Source organism: Bombina bombina, chromosome 6 (assembly GCF_027579735.1).
Source record: "Bombina bombina isolate aBomBom1 chromosome 6, aBomBom1.pri, whole genome shotgun sequence".
NCBI lineage: Eukaryota > Metazoa > Chordata > Amphibia > Anura > Bombinatoridae > Bombina > Bombina bombina.
The window spans coordinates 842,297,298-842,314,866 of NC_069504.1; the positions used below are offsets into that span (position 1 = coordinate 842,297,298).

At 36.7% G+C, this 17,569-nt stretch overlaps 1 protein-coding gene across 2 annotated transcripts in view; it reads right to left on the reverse strand.

The window, feature by feature from the left end:
- Positions 1-17,569, reverse strand: part of LOC128663755 (A.superbus venom factor 1) — a 114,714-nt gene that overhangs the window by 22,303 nt on the left and 74,842 nt on the right. For both annotated transcript variants that reach the window (XM_053718240.1, XM_053718241.1), the window contains exons 20-28: positions 16,301-16,440; positions 7,737-7,949; positions 7,221-7,287; positions 5,940-6,026; positions 4,472-4,675; positions 4,291-4,366; positions 3,975-4,134; positions 2,358-2,456; positions 1,572-1,722 (exon numbers count right to left, since the gene is read on the reverse strand). In XM_053718240.1, the coding sequence (XP_053574215.1) occupies positions 1,572-1,722; positions 2,358-2,456; positions 3,975-4,134; positions 4,291-4,366; positions 4,472-4,675; positions 5,940-6,026; positions 7,221-7,287; positions 7,737-7,949; positions 16,301-16,440 (1,197 nt within the window). The remainder of the gene's footprint in view (positions 1-1,571; positions 1,723-2,357; positions 2,457-3,974; positions 4,135-4,290; positions 4,367-4,471; positions 4,676-5,939; positions 6,027-7,220; positions 7,288-7,736; positions 7,950-16,300; positions 16,441-17,569) is intronic.

Sequence of the window (17,569 nt, forward strand, 5' to 3'; positions counted from 1 at the left end):
GTTGAAAAAAAAGCAATGCACATGGGTGATCCAATAACACGAGGCATCTATGTGCAGCAGTCAATCAGCAGCTACATAGCCTATCTAGATATGCTTCTCAGCAAAGAATATCAAGAGAATGAAGCAAATTAGAAAATAGAAGTAAATTAGAAAGTTGTTTAAAACTGTATGTCCTTTCTGAATCATGAAATAAAACATTTGGGTTTCATGTCCCTTTAAGTATCAGAGACTGTACACTACATCAGTATGGATATTGTGTAATGGTGTTTGTGGGTTCATTGCTTTGCAGGATAGTATATTTTGTAGCTCTCTTTATAGTATAAACTATTTGAGTTATAAACAGAATGATGCCGTGTAGGATGGTATTTGTTCTGTATATTATATTCTGTATGTTATATTCTAAAGAAGTTAAAAACATACATAAAACATAATTCAGAAATTTTACATCCTATCGGGCAGATTTAACAAGCAGCAGTTGCTTGTAGGTAGCAGATCCCCATCAAATTACTGCTATGTTTGCATGAAACCCATAATGGGGGAGAAAAATCGCTTTAACACTTTGGATAAGAGCAGGGCAAAAAGAAACAATACCGTCAATAGTAACAAATATATTTGATACTTATCTATCCAACAATTATCCCATAATGGTATAGCTGTAACCCAGGATTAGATCTCATGCCTTTATAATAAAGGTTACGTTTTATATTTTTTTCAGCCCTGCGAATGCAGGGCATGCTGCGAATGAATCATCCCCCACCTCTGAGGCAGTGGACAGCAATCATCCCGATCGGATACAATGGGGATGATTGACAACCCTTGCTAGCGGCCAATTAGCCGCGAATGTGGAGGGGGTGGCATTGCACAAGCATTTCACACGAAATGCTTGTGCAATGATGAATGGCGAAAGCGTCTGCTACAGCGGATCATGTCCGCCCGACACTTGATAAAATGGACCCATAGGCCTCTATTTATCAAGGTCTGTTGGACCTGATCTGACAGTGCGGATCAGGTCCGACAGACCTCGCTGAATACGGCGAGCAATACGCTCGCCGTATTCAGCATTGCACCAGCAGCTCACAAGAGCTGCTGGTGCAACGCCGCCCCCTGCAGACTCGATCGTACTCGATCGGGTTGATTCCGGCGATGTCTGTCCGCCTGCTCTGAGCTCTTTGTGACCGCTGCTTCATAACTGCTGTTTCTGGCGAGCCTGACGGCTCGCCAGAAACACGGGACATCAAGCTCCATTCGGAGCTTGATAAATATGCCCCATAGTGTCCAAATATTCTTACTTTAGCTGCCTCTAAATTAGAGTCAGTTGTGTATAGAAGCTTCTTTTTTAGAATATGTGACACTATTCCTCAATGATGGATTATGAGTATCAGGTTAAGTACTAATATAAGATAACTGAAGGGGGTAATATTATAGGTAGAATATTAAACAGTATTTGAATCCTGCTAGTATATATACTTTTTAAAAAAATATTCTGAATAAAAACAGAACCTGGAACTTTATATATGTATAGTATACTTATATGATTTTGTTTGTGTGATGTTCTGCAAGAAGGTTGTTACCTTTAGCTACTGACATCAGTAAATTTGTGTCCCTCAGTTTCCCAGCCATGGCAAGTGCATATGAAGTGATTGCAATGGAGTATTCTTTTTTGAGGAATGGGTACTGGTCCAAGAGGAAGGATGATGCCCTGTCAATGCTGCTTACCAGGTTCTAGGAATGAAAACAAGGATTAACAAAGAAATGTTCTTAGAAAGGATAGAACTGATGTTTTGTTACCAATCTAGTTTTCTATGGGTATTTGAGCAAAAAACGGTTATCTTTTTAAAACTGTTAATATAGTTCCATATTATTTTTGGAGTGGAACTTATTACCTTTGGTAATATTATAATATGTATACTCTATGCAAACAAAATAATTTAGGAAGATATACACCTGGATGTGATTTTTCTTGTGTGTATAAAGAGAGTAAGTTTAAAGGGACACTCAAGTTAAGATTAAACTTCTATGATTCAGATAGAGCGTGCAATTTTAAACAACTTTCCAATGTACTTCCATGATCAAAATGTGTGCAGTCTTTTTTATATTTACACTTTTTGGGTTACCAGCTCCTACTGAGCATGTGCAAGAATTCACAGAATCTATGTATATGCTTTTGTGATTGGCTGGTGGCTGTCACATGATACGGGGGAGTGGATATAGACATAACTGAAATTTTTCAGAAAAAATCTACTACTCATTTGAAGATCAGACTAAGGACTATTGCATTGTCTTCTTATCATGCATTTGCTGATTATACAAATTGACTGTGTTTACTGGTACTTTAACTCTGTGAATATACTACTTACATTGACATGTGCAACACAAGATTTCTGACTTTCCAGCAAAGCAATGAGAACAAAAGCTGTGAGGGCAGCATCAGGCTCTTTAGATCCACTGAGTCCACCCTGTTTAATAAAAGAAACAATCATTCAGAATGATAGTATTAAACAATGAGACAGTTCTGAGATAATGACACAGAATATATAAAAGAGTGGGGTTATATATTGTGTACAGTAAAAAGGTTGAAACCCTGTTGCTGATTTGGATTCAAGATGACAAAGCTGTTCTACTACTAACCCCCTTACACCAACAATTAAAATCTAAACTTGGCTGTATTGAGGTTATGTAATAAGCTTATTTGTATTTCCAGTCACCTGTCAGTTTTTTAAAACATTTACATATGGAACACATTCCTTCTTCACAATGGCATTACTTCCATAGAGCCAGATAACGAGTGGAGTGGTAGTGTGTGCTTGCGATCGAGAGTTAAAACCCCTAGAAGCAATTTTTTATGAGTTCAAATTAAAACGATTGCGTTCTCTCGTTCGCAAAGTCGCATTACCCCATAGGGGCCTATTTAACAATGTGCGAGCGGACATGATACGAAGTAGCGTATCATGTCCGCCGCACATCAATAAATGCCAACAGCATACTCTGTCGGCATTTATCATTGCACCAGCAGCTCTTGTGAACTGCTGTTGCAATGCCGCCCCCTGGAGATTCTCGGCCAATCGGCCGCTAGCAGAGGTGTCAATCAACCCAATCGTATATAAATATGCCCCATAGACTTCAATGGAGCCGAAAAAGTTGAAAAAAAACACCCACAAGTCGTGCAGGTCCTGGATTTTGCATAAATATGATTTCACATGTTTTCATCTAAATGAATGCAAAGGGCTCCCCTCCGATGTACTTATATATATATGTCTATGTATGTATACATATGTATGTATGTGTTTATATGTGTATATAAGTCTGTAAATGCATAAATACACATATAAATACATAAATACATATGTACACACACACACACACATATATATGTATATATACATATTTAAACATGTATACTGTATGTATGTACCTCTTTCTTAAATCCCTTTGCAGTCCTAATTTTTTCTAACACCTGAGACCTCATATATTTGAGCCCTTATAACATGTTAATGCAATTTTTAAATATTGTGTATTAGATAGTGCTATTATGAGTGTAATTCTACTTTGTAATGTATTTTATTTTATGTGTTTTGTAACAGTTAACCAGAGCTCTGAAGTTGAAGGAATCATTCTAGCATAAATCGGGATTGCGCTTACTTCACATATACTTTCAACTTTTATTATGAGTGAAATGTAACGCAAATGGATGTGCAAACTCGATATAGCTCACGCGCAAACAATATTGCTCCTCTCGTAATCTAGCCCATAATTGGGCCTCCACTGACCCGACTATCCAACAACCTTTACTACACACAGAGCAAACCATTTAAATAATTCTTCCAGATTCACATTCCATTCTGCAAATCTAAAGTGGATCCTGTTATCCTATAGAATTAAACAGAAAATCCAGACTCTGACTTCTTAGAATTATTAAATAACAAAAACACATTTTTCAGTAAAAACACATCTGTGTATCTGTATAAATCACATACTATCATCTCTTTATGATAAACAGGTGCATCCTCTTTAAACAGTCCATCTGGCTTCTGCTTTTCCAGAATAAGCCACTTGACAGCCCCACACAACACGGCACTCTCAATGTCTATCATGGGCTGAGCCAAAGCGAACACTTTAACAACGTATGCAGTAAGCCTAGAATAAAAAGCAAATGTAAGATGAAATGCAAAAAATGAAAAATAAACAAAAAAACTGAATTTAGGCACAAGTGTCAATATAAAATAAAGGAATTAAATTTGTATAACAAGTAGAGATAACATGTCCAAAATTAGGATGATAGGTCAAAGTTACCATGTACTGGATGGTATGTTTATCCAGGCTGCATAAGAATGGTCAGGTTTTCGAAAAGCCATTTGTTGAACATAACCTTGAAAAAAAAGAAGCTTTACTTGAGTTGAAATATTGTTAGTGACAGAAATTGTGGAGAAGTAACATTAAAGTTTACCTGTGTTTTTTTTTTAACCACACTCACCAGTCTTTACATTATTAATTGCTTCTTGTCTACGGTTTACTCCAATTCGTTCCCACTGCCCAGTGCTGTCCAGGTAAATTATGGCTATTACACTAGGAGTCAAAGTGATCATGTTCTGCTCTCCACATCCTACTGGCACAACAATCAGATGATTCAAATTGGAGCCGTCAATGGCATCTTCCACCATTCTACTTATTGGAGTCCCTGATAGAAAAAAAAAGAGTTATGACCATATGGAAAACAAAGGAAATGTTGGAGCATTCTAAATAAACCATAACAGAAACAGAAATCTATAGCCCCCATTTATTAAACACCGTAATGAACCTTAACAGTCCGGCATTGCGTCAAATAGCAGCGTCCACTGCCCTGCAGCTATCATTGCACAAGAAATTGCTTATGTAGCCATGCCCCTACTCTTATGCAACCAATTGTGCAAGTGCAGGGATTGTTAATCATCCCGGTCGACCAGGATAATTTAATTCCACCACCTCAAGGGTTAAGAACACAGCTACTTAACTGGTGTCTTAATCTTACTTGTGCAAGCCTACAACCCTACTCAAGCCTACATCCTCAGCATCATAAATGCTCCGTATCCCGTCCGCCACCTCTGAGTTGGCGGACAGCAATCATCCTGATTGGATACAATCAGGATGATTGACACCCCTGCTAGCGGCTGATTGGCTGCGAATGTGCAGGGGTGGCATTGCACAAGCATTTCACAAGAAATGCTTGTGCAATGATAAAATTGTCCGACATTTAATAAATCGCCACCTAGCATTTAATCTAGGCATATCAAACATGTCTCCTAAATTATAAGCCCCCTTCTTTATTTTAAAATTGATGACATGATTTTAAAAAACAGGAAGGTGTGCTATGGAGATGGATTGGTGTAATGGAGAATGAGGCGGTAAAATGGAAGTTTAATGGTATGATCCTTATTTGTTGTTATGGTAACAAACCTTTCATCTGCAAACACTAGATACATTCTCTTCACATATAAATGAAAGTGTGGTATCCCCTGTACCTTTAAGGTTTTACACACATATGTGGGCCATGTTAGTGGTAATTTAATTTTTGTAAAATGGAAAAGAAAAGTAAAACAAGCTCTAAGGACATTAACAGAATTTGTGGAATTTATTAGACTTGTGAAGTATTTCTTCTTATGCTCGTGTCTCGATATTGCAAAGCTGAAAAGATTGCCTTGTGTTTTTCTCTTAACTTTTTTAAGCTTTTCTTTTATCCTTATGTTACAGCTGTTTGTTATATATTTTGTAGATTTTTTTGTAAAGCTGGCTCTATTGATTACAAACAATCTGCATTCAGAACTCGCGGTTATGAGGAGGGACAGTTACAAATCTTTATGAATTCTGAAATTTTCAAGTTGTGATGTTGCAGAGAGTTTTTCCCTCCAAAAGATATTAGTTTTATAAATGTGTTTTTATTGAATCCAGACACATATTAATCTCACCTTGGATGGTAATAATTGTGTCAACTTCTGTACGGGGAACAATGTCTTGTGTGTCAACCGCTGGGACGTTCTCTTGTTGCACCCCATCTGTTAGAAATTTAAGAATTTGACACCTCAAAATATAAGATTTGCAGTCTCATCCACATCTTAAATATGGTTGCTAACAGCAAAATAAAGTGTTAGACTCCTTTAATATTCAGGGAGACCTTTTACTAATAAATCATTTTGCACTGTTTTAGTTTATTTCTTTTTTAATTTTTTTTTTTTTTTAAAAGCCTTTAGTGAAACAAGTCAATAACACTGCTAAACAATAAGAAGGGACAACATATAGATCACAGCAACCAAGTAACTTAATGGGACATGAAGCATGTTGAGATTGTAATATAAAATGCTTAAAGGGACACTGTACCCAAAAAATTTCTTTCGTGATTCAGATTGAGCATGAAATTTTAAGCAACTTTCTAATTTACTCCTATTATCAAATTTTCTTCATTCTCTTGGTATCTTTATTTGAAATGCAAGAATGTAAGTTTAGATGCCGGCCCATTTTTGGTGAACAACCTGGGTTGTCCTTGCTGATTGGTGGATAAATTCATCCACCAATAAAAAAGTGCTGTCCAGAGTACTGAAACCAAAAAAAAGCTTAGATGCCTTCTTTTTTAAATAATGATAGCAAGAGAACGAAGAAAAATTGATAATAGGAGTAAATTAGAAAGTTGCTTAAAATTGCATGCTCTTTCTGAATTACAAAAGAAAAATTTTGGGTTCAGTGTCCCTTTAATAATAAGTGGTAAAAAATACATTTGTAACATAAGTTAATTATTTCTTCTGTTACATTCAATATGCTTGAATTCCTCTTTTACTATAAATTGACTCTGAAAATCAAGGGGTTTCCAATTCTGAGAAATGCTAGTGCACACAGCAGACTTCACAATCTTACCCCTCCATATCTACATATCTGTCGCTAATTGTCCATAGCAAGACAATGGAATTTTGCTAACAAAATTACACTCTACTCCCCAACAAGTCAAGATTGGTTTCTATAAATAAGATAATTGGTGGATAGCGTTTTATAATGATGCTTATTATGCTAAATGGAAGTCTTTCCTCCAATTATAAACACTAGTTGGATGTTATCTGCTGTTTCTAGCTTTGTGCCCCTAAATACATGACAAATAAGATTTAAAAGTTTTAATGAAAGAAAACTAAAGTAAATGCCTGAAACCTTGCACCCCCAAATATAGTATAAAGAGTCAAAAAAGGAAGCTGATTGATACAGACCTTTTCCTTTAAGTTCTGGTTCGAGGGTAACTGATATTATAGTTTTTGCCAAACGCATTCCTTCAGGCTGTAACAAAGCATTACAAAATTAGTATTTTCTAAAGAGATCTTAACAGTACTTAGTGTATGTCAACCTTAAATAATGTGTTTTTCTAATAGCCTCTACAACTGGCATCTTTTTCCCAATTCTGTGCACTCTACTGAGAGATTAATTCTTCTGTTTTATCTCTGAAGTATTTGAATACATACACTGAGTGACTAATACAAGTGGTACCAAATCTATCCCAAAACATTATTTCAGCTCAAATGTGAATTGTGAATGTTCCACTGAGTCTATCAAAATAAAAAGGTCAGTGCATCTCACAACCTCATGTGTCAGTGTGAATTGATTCTCACACCCTTGTTATTGGCTTTTTCCATATTCTAAAGGTGAATATTCCTCAATTCTCACAAACTAAAAGCAAAAATGTTGTACAATGCTCTTGTATTCAAATATGTCTGTATAAAGATACTCACCACAACTTTCAGCTTCTTTCTAACACCGTCTGAGACGAATGTTCCAGCAACCGCTGCCTTCACCTCCACATCATGCAGGCCCAGAGTGAGAGGCACAATAATGAATGGCACAGCCACTGAAGAGAGAGCCTGAATCCTCACCTCCTGTCGGAACTTCTTTTTGGCTGTAGACAAACTGCAGAACTCTGGGTTGTAAGTGAGTTCTACTCGTACCTACAATACAGACAACAACTTATGTAGTCGAAATATGACAAAAAGTCTTCTGAAATACATCATAAAATAAAACAAAACAGATGTAAACAGCGGATTATGTGATTGAACATGGTGGCAACCAGTACTTCTCTGAGGCTTAAAAACAAATGCAAAGCAAATAGAAAGTATAAACAAATGTGAATTGTATATGAATTATTTGTATTAGCCAATCATACATGAATTATTATCACATTATATACAAGCTATGTAGAGATAATTTGCTTAAAGAATAGTCCTCCATTTATGAAAGCTTAAACTATCAATTTGGTTATGTTCATGCTTTAAAAAAATATGTGTAATTTTGAGTCTTGATTTATGAAGATTTTAACTTTATTGAAAACATTGAGCACCTCGAATGTAATGTAATGATGTAAGTTCGAGCATAATCGATTTTAGCTTTTTTCCCCTTAGTAGTTTGCCTAATCCGATTAAGGTCCACTATTTTTTCTAAAGTTTGCATCTAATAATATGCCCAGATATAAAATGTGTATTCAGGAGCACATAAGAAACAATAAAGGGTGTCTGGTAAACCTATATGATGTTAGACAGACGTGATGGCCGCAACACATTAGAGCTCCATGATCGAGTTGATCGAAATTCGACCTACAGCAAATCGGCCAAATAAGCACCTCCAGCACACAACAACTAAATGCTGGTGGAAACGATCAGAAGAAGAGCCATTTTGCAAACTGGAACTCCGCATCAGCTAGTGGAAAAGACAGCCCGACAACGCGGCCTCAATTCAGGAGCAGCCTGTCTTCTATGAGTTGCGCAACTATCCACAGCCCGCAACACATGATGAAGATCCTCTGGCTGGTAAGACATTCCAGCAAATGCTCTCATGCACAGGGTATAAATGTGAGATATAAATAAACTATAGCGCCCATCAGCACAACACTATAAAGGTGACCATGTGGCGCTACACAAGGCCTATACAGAACTTAAAGGCAATACAGGCATAGAGACATAAAAACTAATCTATACTGCAACTAACACTATATGGCAAACATTGAAAGTTACGCAGACTGATCACTGTATTGCAAGAAACAAAGTCAGAAAGCAAGAACTGTGTTGGCTTCAGTTTTAATGAAAACAGGAAAAAACTATACTCCATAACTGCCTAGCTTCTATACCTACCAAGAACTATATCCTGTAAATCTGAGGTTAAACAATAACAACAACAAGGTCACAGCGCAGGACAAAGACAGATACAAATACAAAAACACCTAATACAGGGCACAGCTCAGTTGACACCTACTTAAAAACAGATGGAAGGGCAAAAACCAAACCCAGTAATGTTTCACGTAGAAACAACCACCAGTCAGGAGACCCCTACTACTGATCCACCACACTCCCCCTCACCTTCCTTAACTCCTGACACGGATGCTCCTATCACAATGCAAGCAATTGAACTTTTAATAAACCAAGTGAAAACATGTATAAAAGAGGAGTGTGCAGATCTTAAGAGAGAAATCAATGATTTAGGGCACAGAGTGAAAACACTCAAAGAAGACAGAAACGAGCTGATAAATAACTACATGGACATGTCTGAAAACACTACAACAGCAACACATAAGTGAATTAGAATTTAAAATAGACGATCTGGAAAACAGAGCACATCGTAATAACTTAAGATTCAGGGGAATCCATGAAGTAGTACAGGGGGCGGATATTTCTGAATATCTTCCAACTCTTTTCCAAGACATGGCAAAACATCACTCTACCACTATTCCAGAAATGCCGCTGGAAAGGGTGCATTGTGCCCTCAGGCCTATTCCTCCAGATAATCAGCCTTCCAGAGATATCATAGTATGCTTTCAAAGATACACACATAGAGAGCTAATATATAATCTAGCAAGAACACAACAAGCTATCCAGCATCAAGGCTCAAGAATCCAAATCTTCCAGGACCACTCATTAAAAAAACAAAAAAAACAGAAGTGACTTTCACCTTTAACTAAACATCTGAGATCTCTGAACGTCCCCTATCGCTGGGGATATCCTACCTCAGTAATAGTTTAGAAAAACGGGAGAAGAATGGAATGCAAATCTCCATCAGAAACCATAGCCTTCTGTGCACAACTTGAAATACCAGCACCAGATGACCAAGACCTAACACAAGGCCCTACAAATAAAAATGCCCCAACACAAAACAAACCTCATAGAAGACGTTGGAGTGAAGTCGCACCTAAGAACAATAAGAAGCCTCAACAACCTCACATTAGTACAAAAAAAATCAGCACTCAGAAGATACGCCTCAGAAGACACAAGTCACTTGAACCTTCCCATGCAAACCAAAGATACATCCACATTTAGTCCTGTTCATTAGTCTTACCGTGGCTAACAAGCCATAGATAAACTACTACTCCTCTATCACCGAATTATGGACATCAACCAATTTTCTTCAACATGAGAACATCAAGACAAACTGGTAGAATAGGCTTCACTTCACCCTACCAGATACACAGCGGTTTATGCTGCAACATTTGTTAGAACATTAACATTTCTGCTGCACTATTTCTTCAGGCCCAGTTATGACTGTTAAGTCACTACCAATGCTACCACTCTGTCTCTAAGAAACCAGCATAACAATGTATACCTCACTATGAGGACAACAAGTTGGACAGGTAGCAGTAACTTCACTTGGACTACATAGATATGCTACGACTTCTGATGAACCACCTGTTATTAGTGTACTAGTTAAAAGTTCTCTTAATGTTGTATCTGTTTTTGATAACTAGAGAATGTATTGTTTCCACTGTTCTCACAGTAGGTAGAAACTGATACCTACTATTTGTATTTACTTTTTTTCTCTTCCTGTTGTTTCTCGTTGTCACACTTATGTTTTTTCTTATGACTCTGTACAACAATCCCACACATGCAAATAGAACAAATGAATATAAAGAGATTAACCCTACCAATCCAAAAGTCACCAAACCGATTACTCTCATACCGTTTCCTTAATCACTGGGTTGGTAATTGGTTGACTCAACATGAAGTCCCTCTAACCTATCCTACACTTTCCCTTTTATTCCAGATACTCACAACCTATATATGCAACTAAACAGCTAACCTCACACCCTATACACACTTCCCTATATTGCATAACAATACAGAAAGCAGCTTCCCATAAAATCACCTTCAGATATAACAATACACAACACCAACACACACAAGACTAAAGGAAAGCAAAACTAAAACATATGGTGACATCTAAAAAAACAAGCACTATTACTATATCCACACAAAATATGAAAGATTTTCACTGGACCGACAAACGGTCAATAGCATACCATGACTTCTACAAAAAAGGAATAGACGTAATCTTAACACAAGAAACACATTTTCAGAAAAAAAAGAACCCAGCTTATCAACAAAATATTATAATCTTCATTTCCTAAATTCTGGCCCTGACAAAAAAACAGGATATGTATATAATTTAAAAAGAACACCTCATTTAAACTTCTACATAAATACCAATATAAGAAAGGCAGAATTTTGGTTATAGTGGGCATTAACTTCGGATCTCCTATAATGATTGCTAACATCTACGCCCCCAATAGACCTACCCCAGCATTTTTGTAAAACACCATTATAGACATAGCCAAAAGCCCTATACTTGTAGGAGGGGACTTAAACTTCCCACTATGCCCGCTCATAGACACCTAAACAGGCAAGTCGTATCTAAGACTCTCTCAGCTTAACAGCATACACACTCTCCTCACCGCTGCAGATCCGGAAAACGCTATGACGTGACAGCAGAGGGGAGGTAGGACTAAACCATTGTCACTCAGCTGGGGGGGGGCGTGCAGGCTGAATACGACCAAGGAAGCTGAACAAAAATTGCAAAAATCAAAAGAGGAACAGCCGCATAACAAGAGGCAACAGCAAAAAAAGAACTGAATTAAAAATCAAAAACACTTTATTGATACATCATTAAAATTATGGTACGTGTCAGGCAAACATCCTGACTACTTTCGTGCTCTCCTGAGCACTTAATCATAGGATACATTTGCAAGGCACATACTCCCTTTTTAAAGGGAGCGCAACCACTAATTGATAGATTAAAAACAAAGTACTTTGTAAATCAAACACATATAAATTAATTATGCTGACATTTGATGAAAGACGAAAAATTAGTTAAACAGTGCAGATGCTAGACAAGAGTATAAAAATCTGGTGTTATTAACAATACATATATTATCATGCAAAGGAGATAATCCTCAACTCTAGTTAGGAAAAGTACCTAAAATTGGGTCAAAACATTATATCAATTTAATTATTATTCTCAATTGTATTTCCTCGGTAAAATATCAAGAGGCATGAGTAAATGTTAATTGACAGTTGAAATAGAGTTGGCAACAACAGAAATAAGTAAACAAATAATGGTGAGTCAAAAATGCATGTCTACCATAATAATGATGATAATAATAATTAATAAAAAAATAATTAATAAAGTTAGATAATAATAATTAATAAATAATTAATAAAGTCAGAGAATATTTAAGTATCACTGAAATAAAAAATCAAGAATATCACCTCTATTCAATAAAGTAACTCATGTTCCACTCACGGTTCAATTAAAGCTAATTGGACAGTACTGTCACTCTGTGATACATGGAGAGTGGTCCATCCCACTCAAAAAGACTTCACTTTTTTCTCTCATCCCCAACATTGTTACACCAGACTAGATTACATTCTTTGCAGTCAAAATATGCTAACAAAGTTGATAAACTCTAAAATATCCCAAACACCATGGTTAGATCATGGAATGGTTCTCAGTACTTTTGAATTTTGAGTAGTCATCAAAGCCCCCAAACAGAGCAAACTGGAGGTTAAATGACTATATATTTACTGACTCAAAAATAGAAGAATCAATATCTAAAAGCACACCTGAGTTCTTCCACATCAACAAACCACAGGCCCCATCGGCCTCCAACAATTGGGAGACTTATAAGTGCTTCATAAGAGGTGAATTAATAAAACACACTTTGACTATTAGAAAATTACAATCAAATCAATATACTGAACTAAAAACTGCACTTACGTCTGCAGAATAGAAACACAAACAGAAGCCAACGTCAGAGCAAACATTAACTACGCCTCCCTATATAATCTACCATCGTATGCAACTACACCTGAAAACAAAGTAAAAGCCATTCAGAACTATATACCCTACCCTAACAGATCCCTACCCTAACAGATGCAGACAAACTTGACCTGGACTCCCCAATCACATTTACAAGAGACATTAGACGTTATCAAAACTTACCTTCAGGCAAATACCACAAGAATACTCCAAACACTACAAGGCACCACAGACAGGAATACCCCATTACTACTCTTGACCACTGACTCTGAAAAAGCTTTTGACAGAGTGGACTGGGAATTATTGTGGTCCTCTGTCAATATTTGGTTTACCCCATAAATTTATCACACGTATACAAGCGTTATATACAAACCTATCGGCTAAAATGCGAGCCAATAATACATCATCCACACCCTTCCCCATTAGAAACGGCAAGAGGCAAGGATGCCCGCTCTCCCCACTCCTTTTTGCCCTAACAGTAGAAATTTTGGCATCACAAATTAGGACACAGAACGAGATCATTGGCATAGAGTTTGGAGATATCAAACAAAAATGCCTCCTATTTGCGGATGACATAATTTTCACATTATGTTCCCCTAACACCTCGATACCTGCATTATTGCGGACTCTAACCAACTACAAAAAAGACTCAAACTTCTCTATCAACATCGAGAAGTTGGCTTACATTCCCATCAACCTCACACACATAGAAAAACACTACTTAGAGCATAACACCAAATTCCCTACTGCCAATACTATTAAATACCTAGGACTCCACATACCAGCAAATACGACAGACTTATTTGATCTCAACTATCTCCCGCTCCAAAATTAATCCTTCAAACTGCTAGAAGTCTGGCATAAACAGGGTCACTTGTCATGGCTAGGGCGCATAAACACAATTAAGATGATGATAGTCCCAAAGTATCTATACATGTTTCAAACACTCCCAATAGCCCTCCCTGACCGATACCTAGCCACACACCAAAAATGATAAACTCGTTTATCTGGTCCTACAGAAAACCAAGAATAACAAAACACACACTATACTCAAGTAAAGAAAATGGTGGCCTAGGAGTCCCAAATCTGACAAATTATTATAAAGTAACCCACTTATCTCGCATTGTAGCATGGAATCACAACAAGCACAACAAAATATGGGTACAAACAGACGCACATTTATCTAACTTACCACACATGAGAGACATATGTTGGCTACCCAAAACAAATAGACCCGTCAATACATCATTCAACGTCTACATTAGAGCAACTCTAGAGGTGTGGGATAAACTTCTTAAATACTCCCTACACATATCCACCCCCATATCACCAATAACCCCCTTACTGAACAATCAACTGTGCATAACAGGAAATTATCACGTTCCACACCAATTAGACAAAATACACCACAACCTCCCTGCTTACCTTCTATCTTGCGATGGCAGTATCAAAGACCAGCACACTCTCAAGAATGAAATTGGCCCCCCATTGCATAAATGGTTTCCATATCTCCAAATCAGACATGCCATAAATAAAATATTAGTCTACATAAACCTCACATGCTAAGACAATGCACACTCTTTGAAATCTTAAGCACATCTACAAGTAGAAACAAAGCCCACATATATATCATCTACAAGATGCTCCGATATTCCTTCCCTAATAAGTGGCCATCCTACATCATGAAATGGGAATCTGAATTATAAACCCAACTGTCTGAAACACAATGGAATTCTATTTTCACAACAACCTTAAAATCCTCCATATCTCCTATAATAGTTGAGCTCAATTACAAAATCTTATTTAGGTGGTACTTAACACCACATAAATTTTCTCAAACGCATCCCTTAAATGTTGGAGATGATGTGGAGAAATAGGCACACTAACTCACATTTGGTATACCTGCCCCCCTCTCACAGAATATTGGGAGAAAATAGAAGACAACATAAACCAAATCCTGGGAACAGCAATATCTTTAACCCCCCAAGATAATTCTTCTTAAACTTTACCCAAAATTAACCTCTACCTATCACAAAAAACTATTCAGTGTATGCTCAACTGCGTGAAAAGATTGATACCATGGCTTTGGAAAAAATGTCAAACTCCAACTCATGCACAATGGCTACTTGTGTAAATAAAGATCGCTGCTATAGATAAGCTTGATAAAATGTTTTCAACCAAACACGACAATCAATAATGTTTATTTTTAATGAAATACAGGACAATTTAGAACCTGTGACCTTCAGAAAAAAAGCCATTCCTGGTATGTTAAAATTGTTGGTTGCGTAAAATGTAATGGTCACAGGATCTTTTCAATCAATGTCCAGTGTTGTGGTGGCAATGAGTCAGATAATCTCTTCCAGAAATTTAAAGACTGTTTTGGATGCCATGTACAGTATTTTCAAGTGTAATTTTATCTTCCAGAGACACCAGAGGAATGGTAAGCTATGAATTTCATCTTTTTGCATATTGCTGGGATTCCAAATGTTTTAAGGGCCACTGCATTTAAACATTTTAAGGAGAGAGAGGAAATGTTCTGTAACAGAAAACATTTCCATTCTATCAACGTTCAAATGGTTTGTGATGCCTGACTACGCATAATGTGTCTGTCCTGGATTTCCAGCTGCAGCTGCTGCAGATGCCATCTTTATTCGTATTAAGTCTTTTTGTTATTCATAACAAGTCTCTCTTGATGCCATTAAAATAAAATGTAAAAGTATTCTTCCCTGTATATAAATATATATATATTCACACATTGCACTGTATGCTGGTGTAACTTTCCCTGAGAAAGTATCCTTTCCTTTATCACGTGACCATAAAAATACCTTACTGGTTAAAGGGTTTGATAAATTTACATACTCATGTCTAGGCTGGCATCTAATTTATCAATTGTTTACCTGTTATTGCGTCCAAATACATCAGTCTTATTTTTAACAATAAATTCCTCTGCCGGACTGTTATACATGACACTTGATGTGACGTGGTTATTTCCACTATGGTTCCCTTCTATTTTAACGGTTTAATAGGTGGGGCCATAGTCTAAAAAAAACCTCAGATATGTCTATAGAAAGTACATTTACAATCCATTGAATCTGCAACTTCAGTTTTTCATAGTAGACAGTAGGAGATAAAATCTATGAAAACAATTCACTTAAATTGCTATATACAGGAAATAAAAAATATAACACATGGGACATATAACTGTGTTTCAAAGAGCATTTACCTTAATTTCCCTTTCTACATAGTTGTACAAAACGGCACGGAGCTCGACCTGTTCACTCCTCACAACAGAATATGGAAGTCTCAAGTCAATAAAAAAATCTTTCATAACTGGAATCTCATAGGGCTGAGCAACACAGATACCTGTGAATGAAAACACAACACACTGATATTAAAATAAATGGAGCAAACTGTAGAATTAATGGAGCTAAAGATATAGGGCAAGATTACATATGTGGCCAAGGCTTCAGCGCAACTGCTGAAACCCATATCGCCCATAAGTTCACTTCGCACATCGGGTGAATACATATACAGCGCCGGGAGTTCATATACTGCCGTAAGTCGGATAAACTGGCGATGTTCAGAAATGGGTGGAAATAGACATTTCTGGAGTCACCAGTGACTTACGGCAGTTAATAAACTGCCGGCGAATAAGTAAAAAACTAAAAAAATTAAATCGCTTGTAAAAATCTAACCTGCCTCCCAAAAATGAACCCGACACGTTAAAACCCCTATATCCGCCACCCCCCAGATCGCAACTAATAATAAAAGTGATTAACCCCTAAACCACCATCCCCCACAACGCAATATACCTAATAAATGTATTAACCACTAATCTACCATCCCCCCACAACGACATAAATCTAATAAATGTATTAACTACTAATCGGCCATCCCCCCACATTGCAAACTACCTAATAAATGTATTTACCCCTAATTCACCATCCCCCCACAATGCAATAAACCTAATTAAACTATTAATAGCTAATCCACCAACCCGCACAACACAATAAACCTAATTAACCACTAAACTGCCATCCCCCACAACGCAAATATCTAATCTAATCACTAAACCCCTAACCTAACACCCCCTAAATAACCCGAATTACATTAAATAAAAAAAATGCTATTTTACTAATAAATTAATTAGAAATTATCAAAATAAAAAAATCCTAAATTAAAATAAAAAATCCTAACATTACATAAAAAAAATCTAAGATTCAATTAAAATAAAACAATCTAATATTACAAAAATAAAACTCTAAAGAGTAAAACACCCCCAATCTAAGAATAAACTACCAATAGCCCTTAAAAGGGCCTTAGTTAAACAGCTCTTTTACCTAAATAAAGTACAAATTACCCCCTAAAAGCTACCCATTGTCTCAAAAGGGGCATTTGTATGGGCATTGTAAAGGCATTGCCCTTAAAATGGCAATCAGCTCTTTGCTGCCCATTAAAATAAAAAAGCCCTAATCTAAAAAAAAAAAAAACA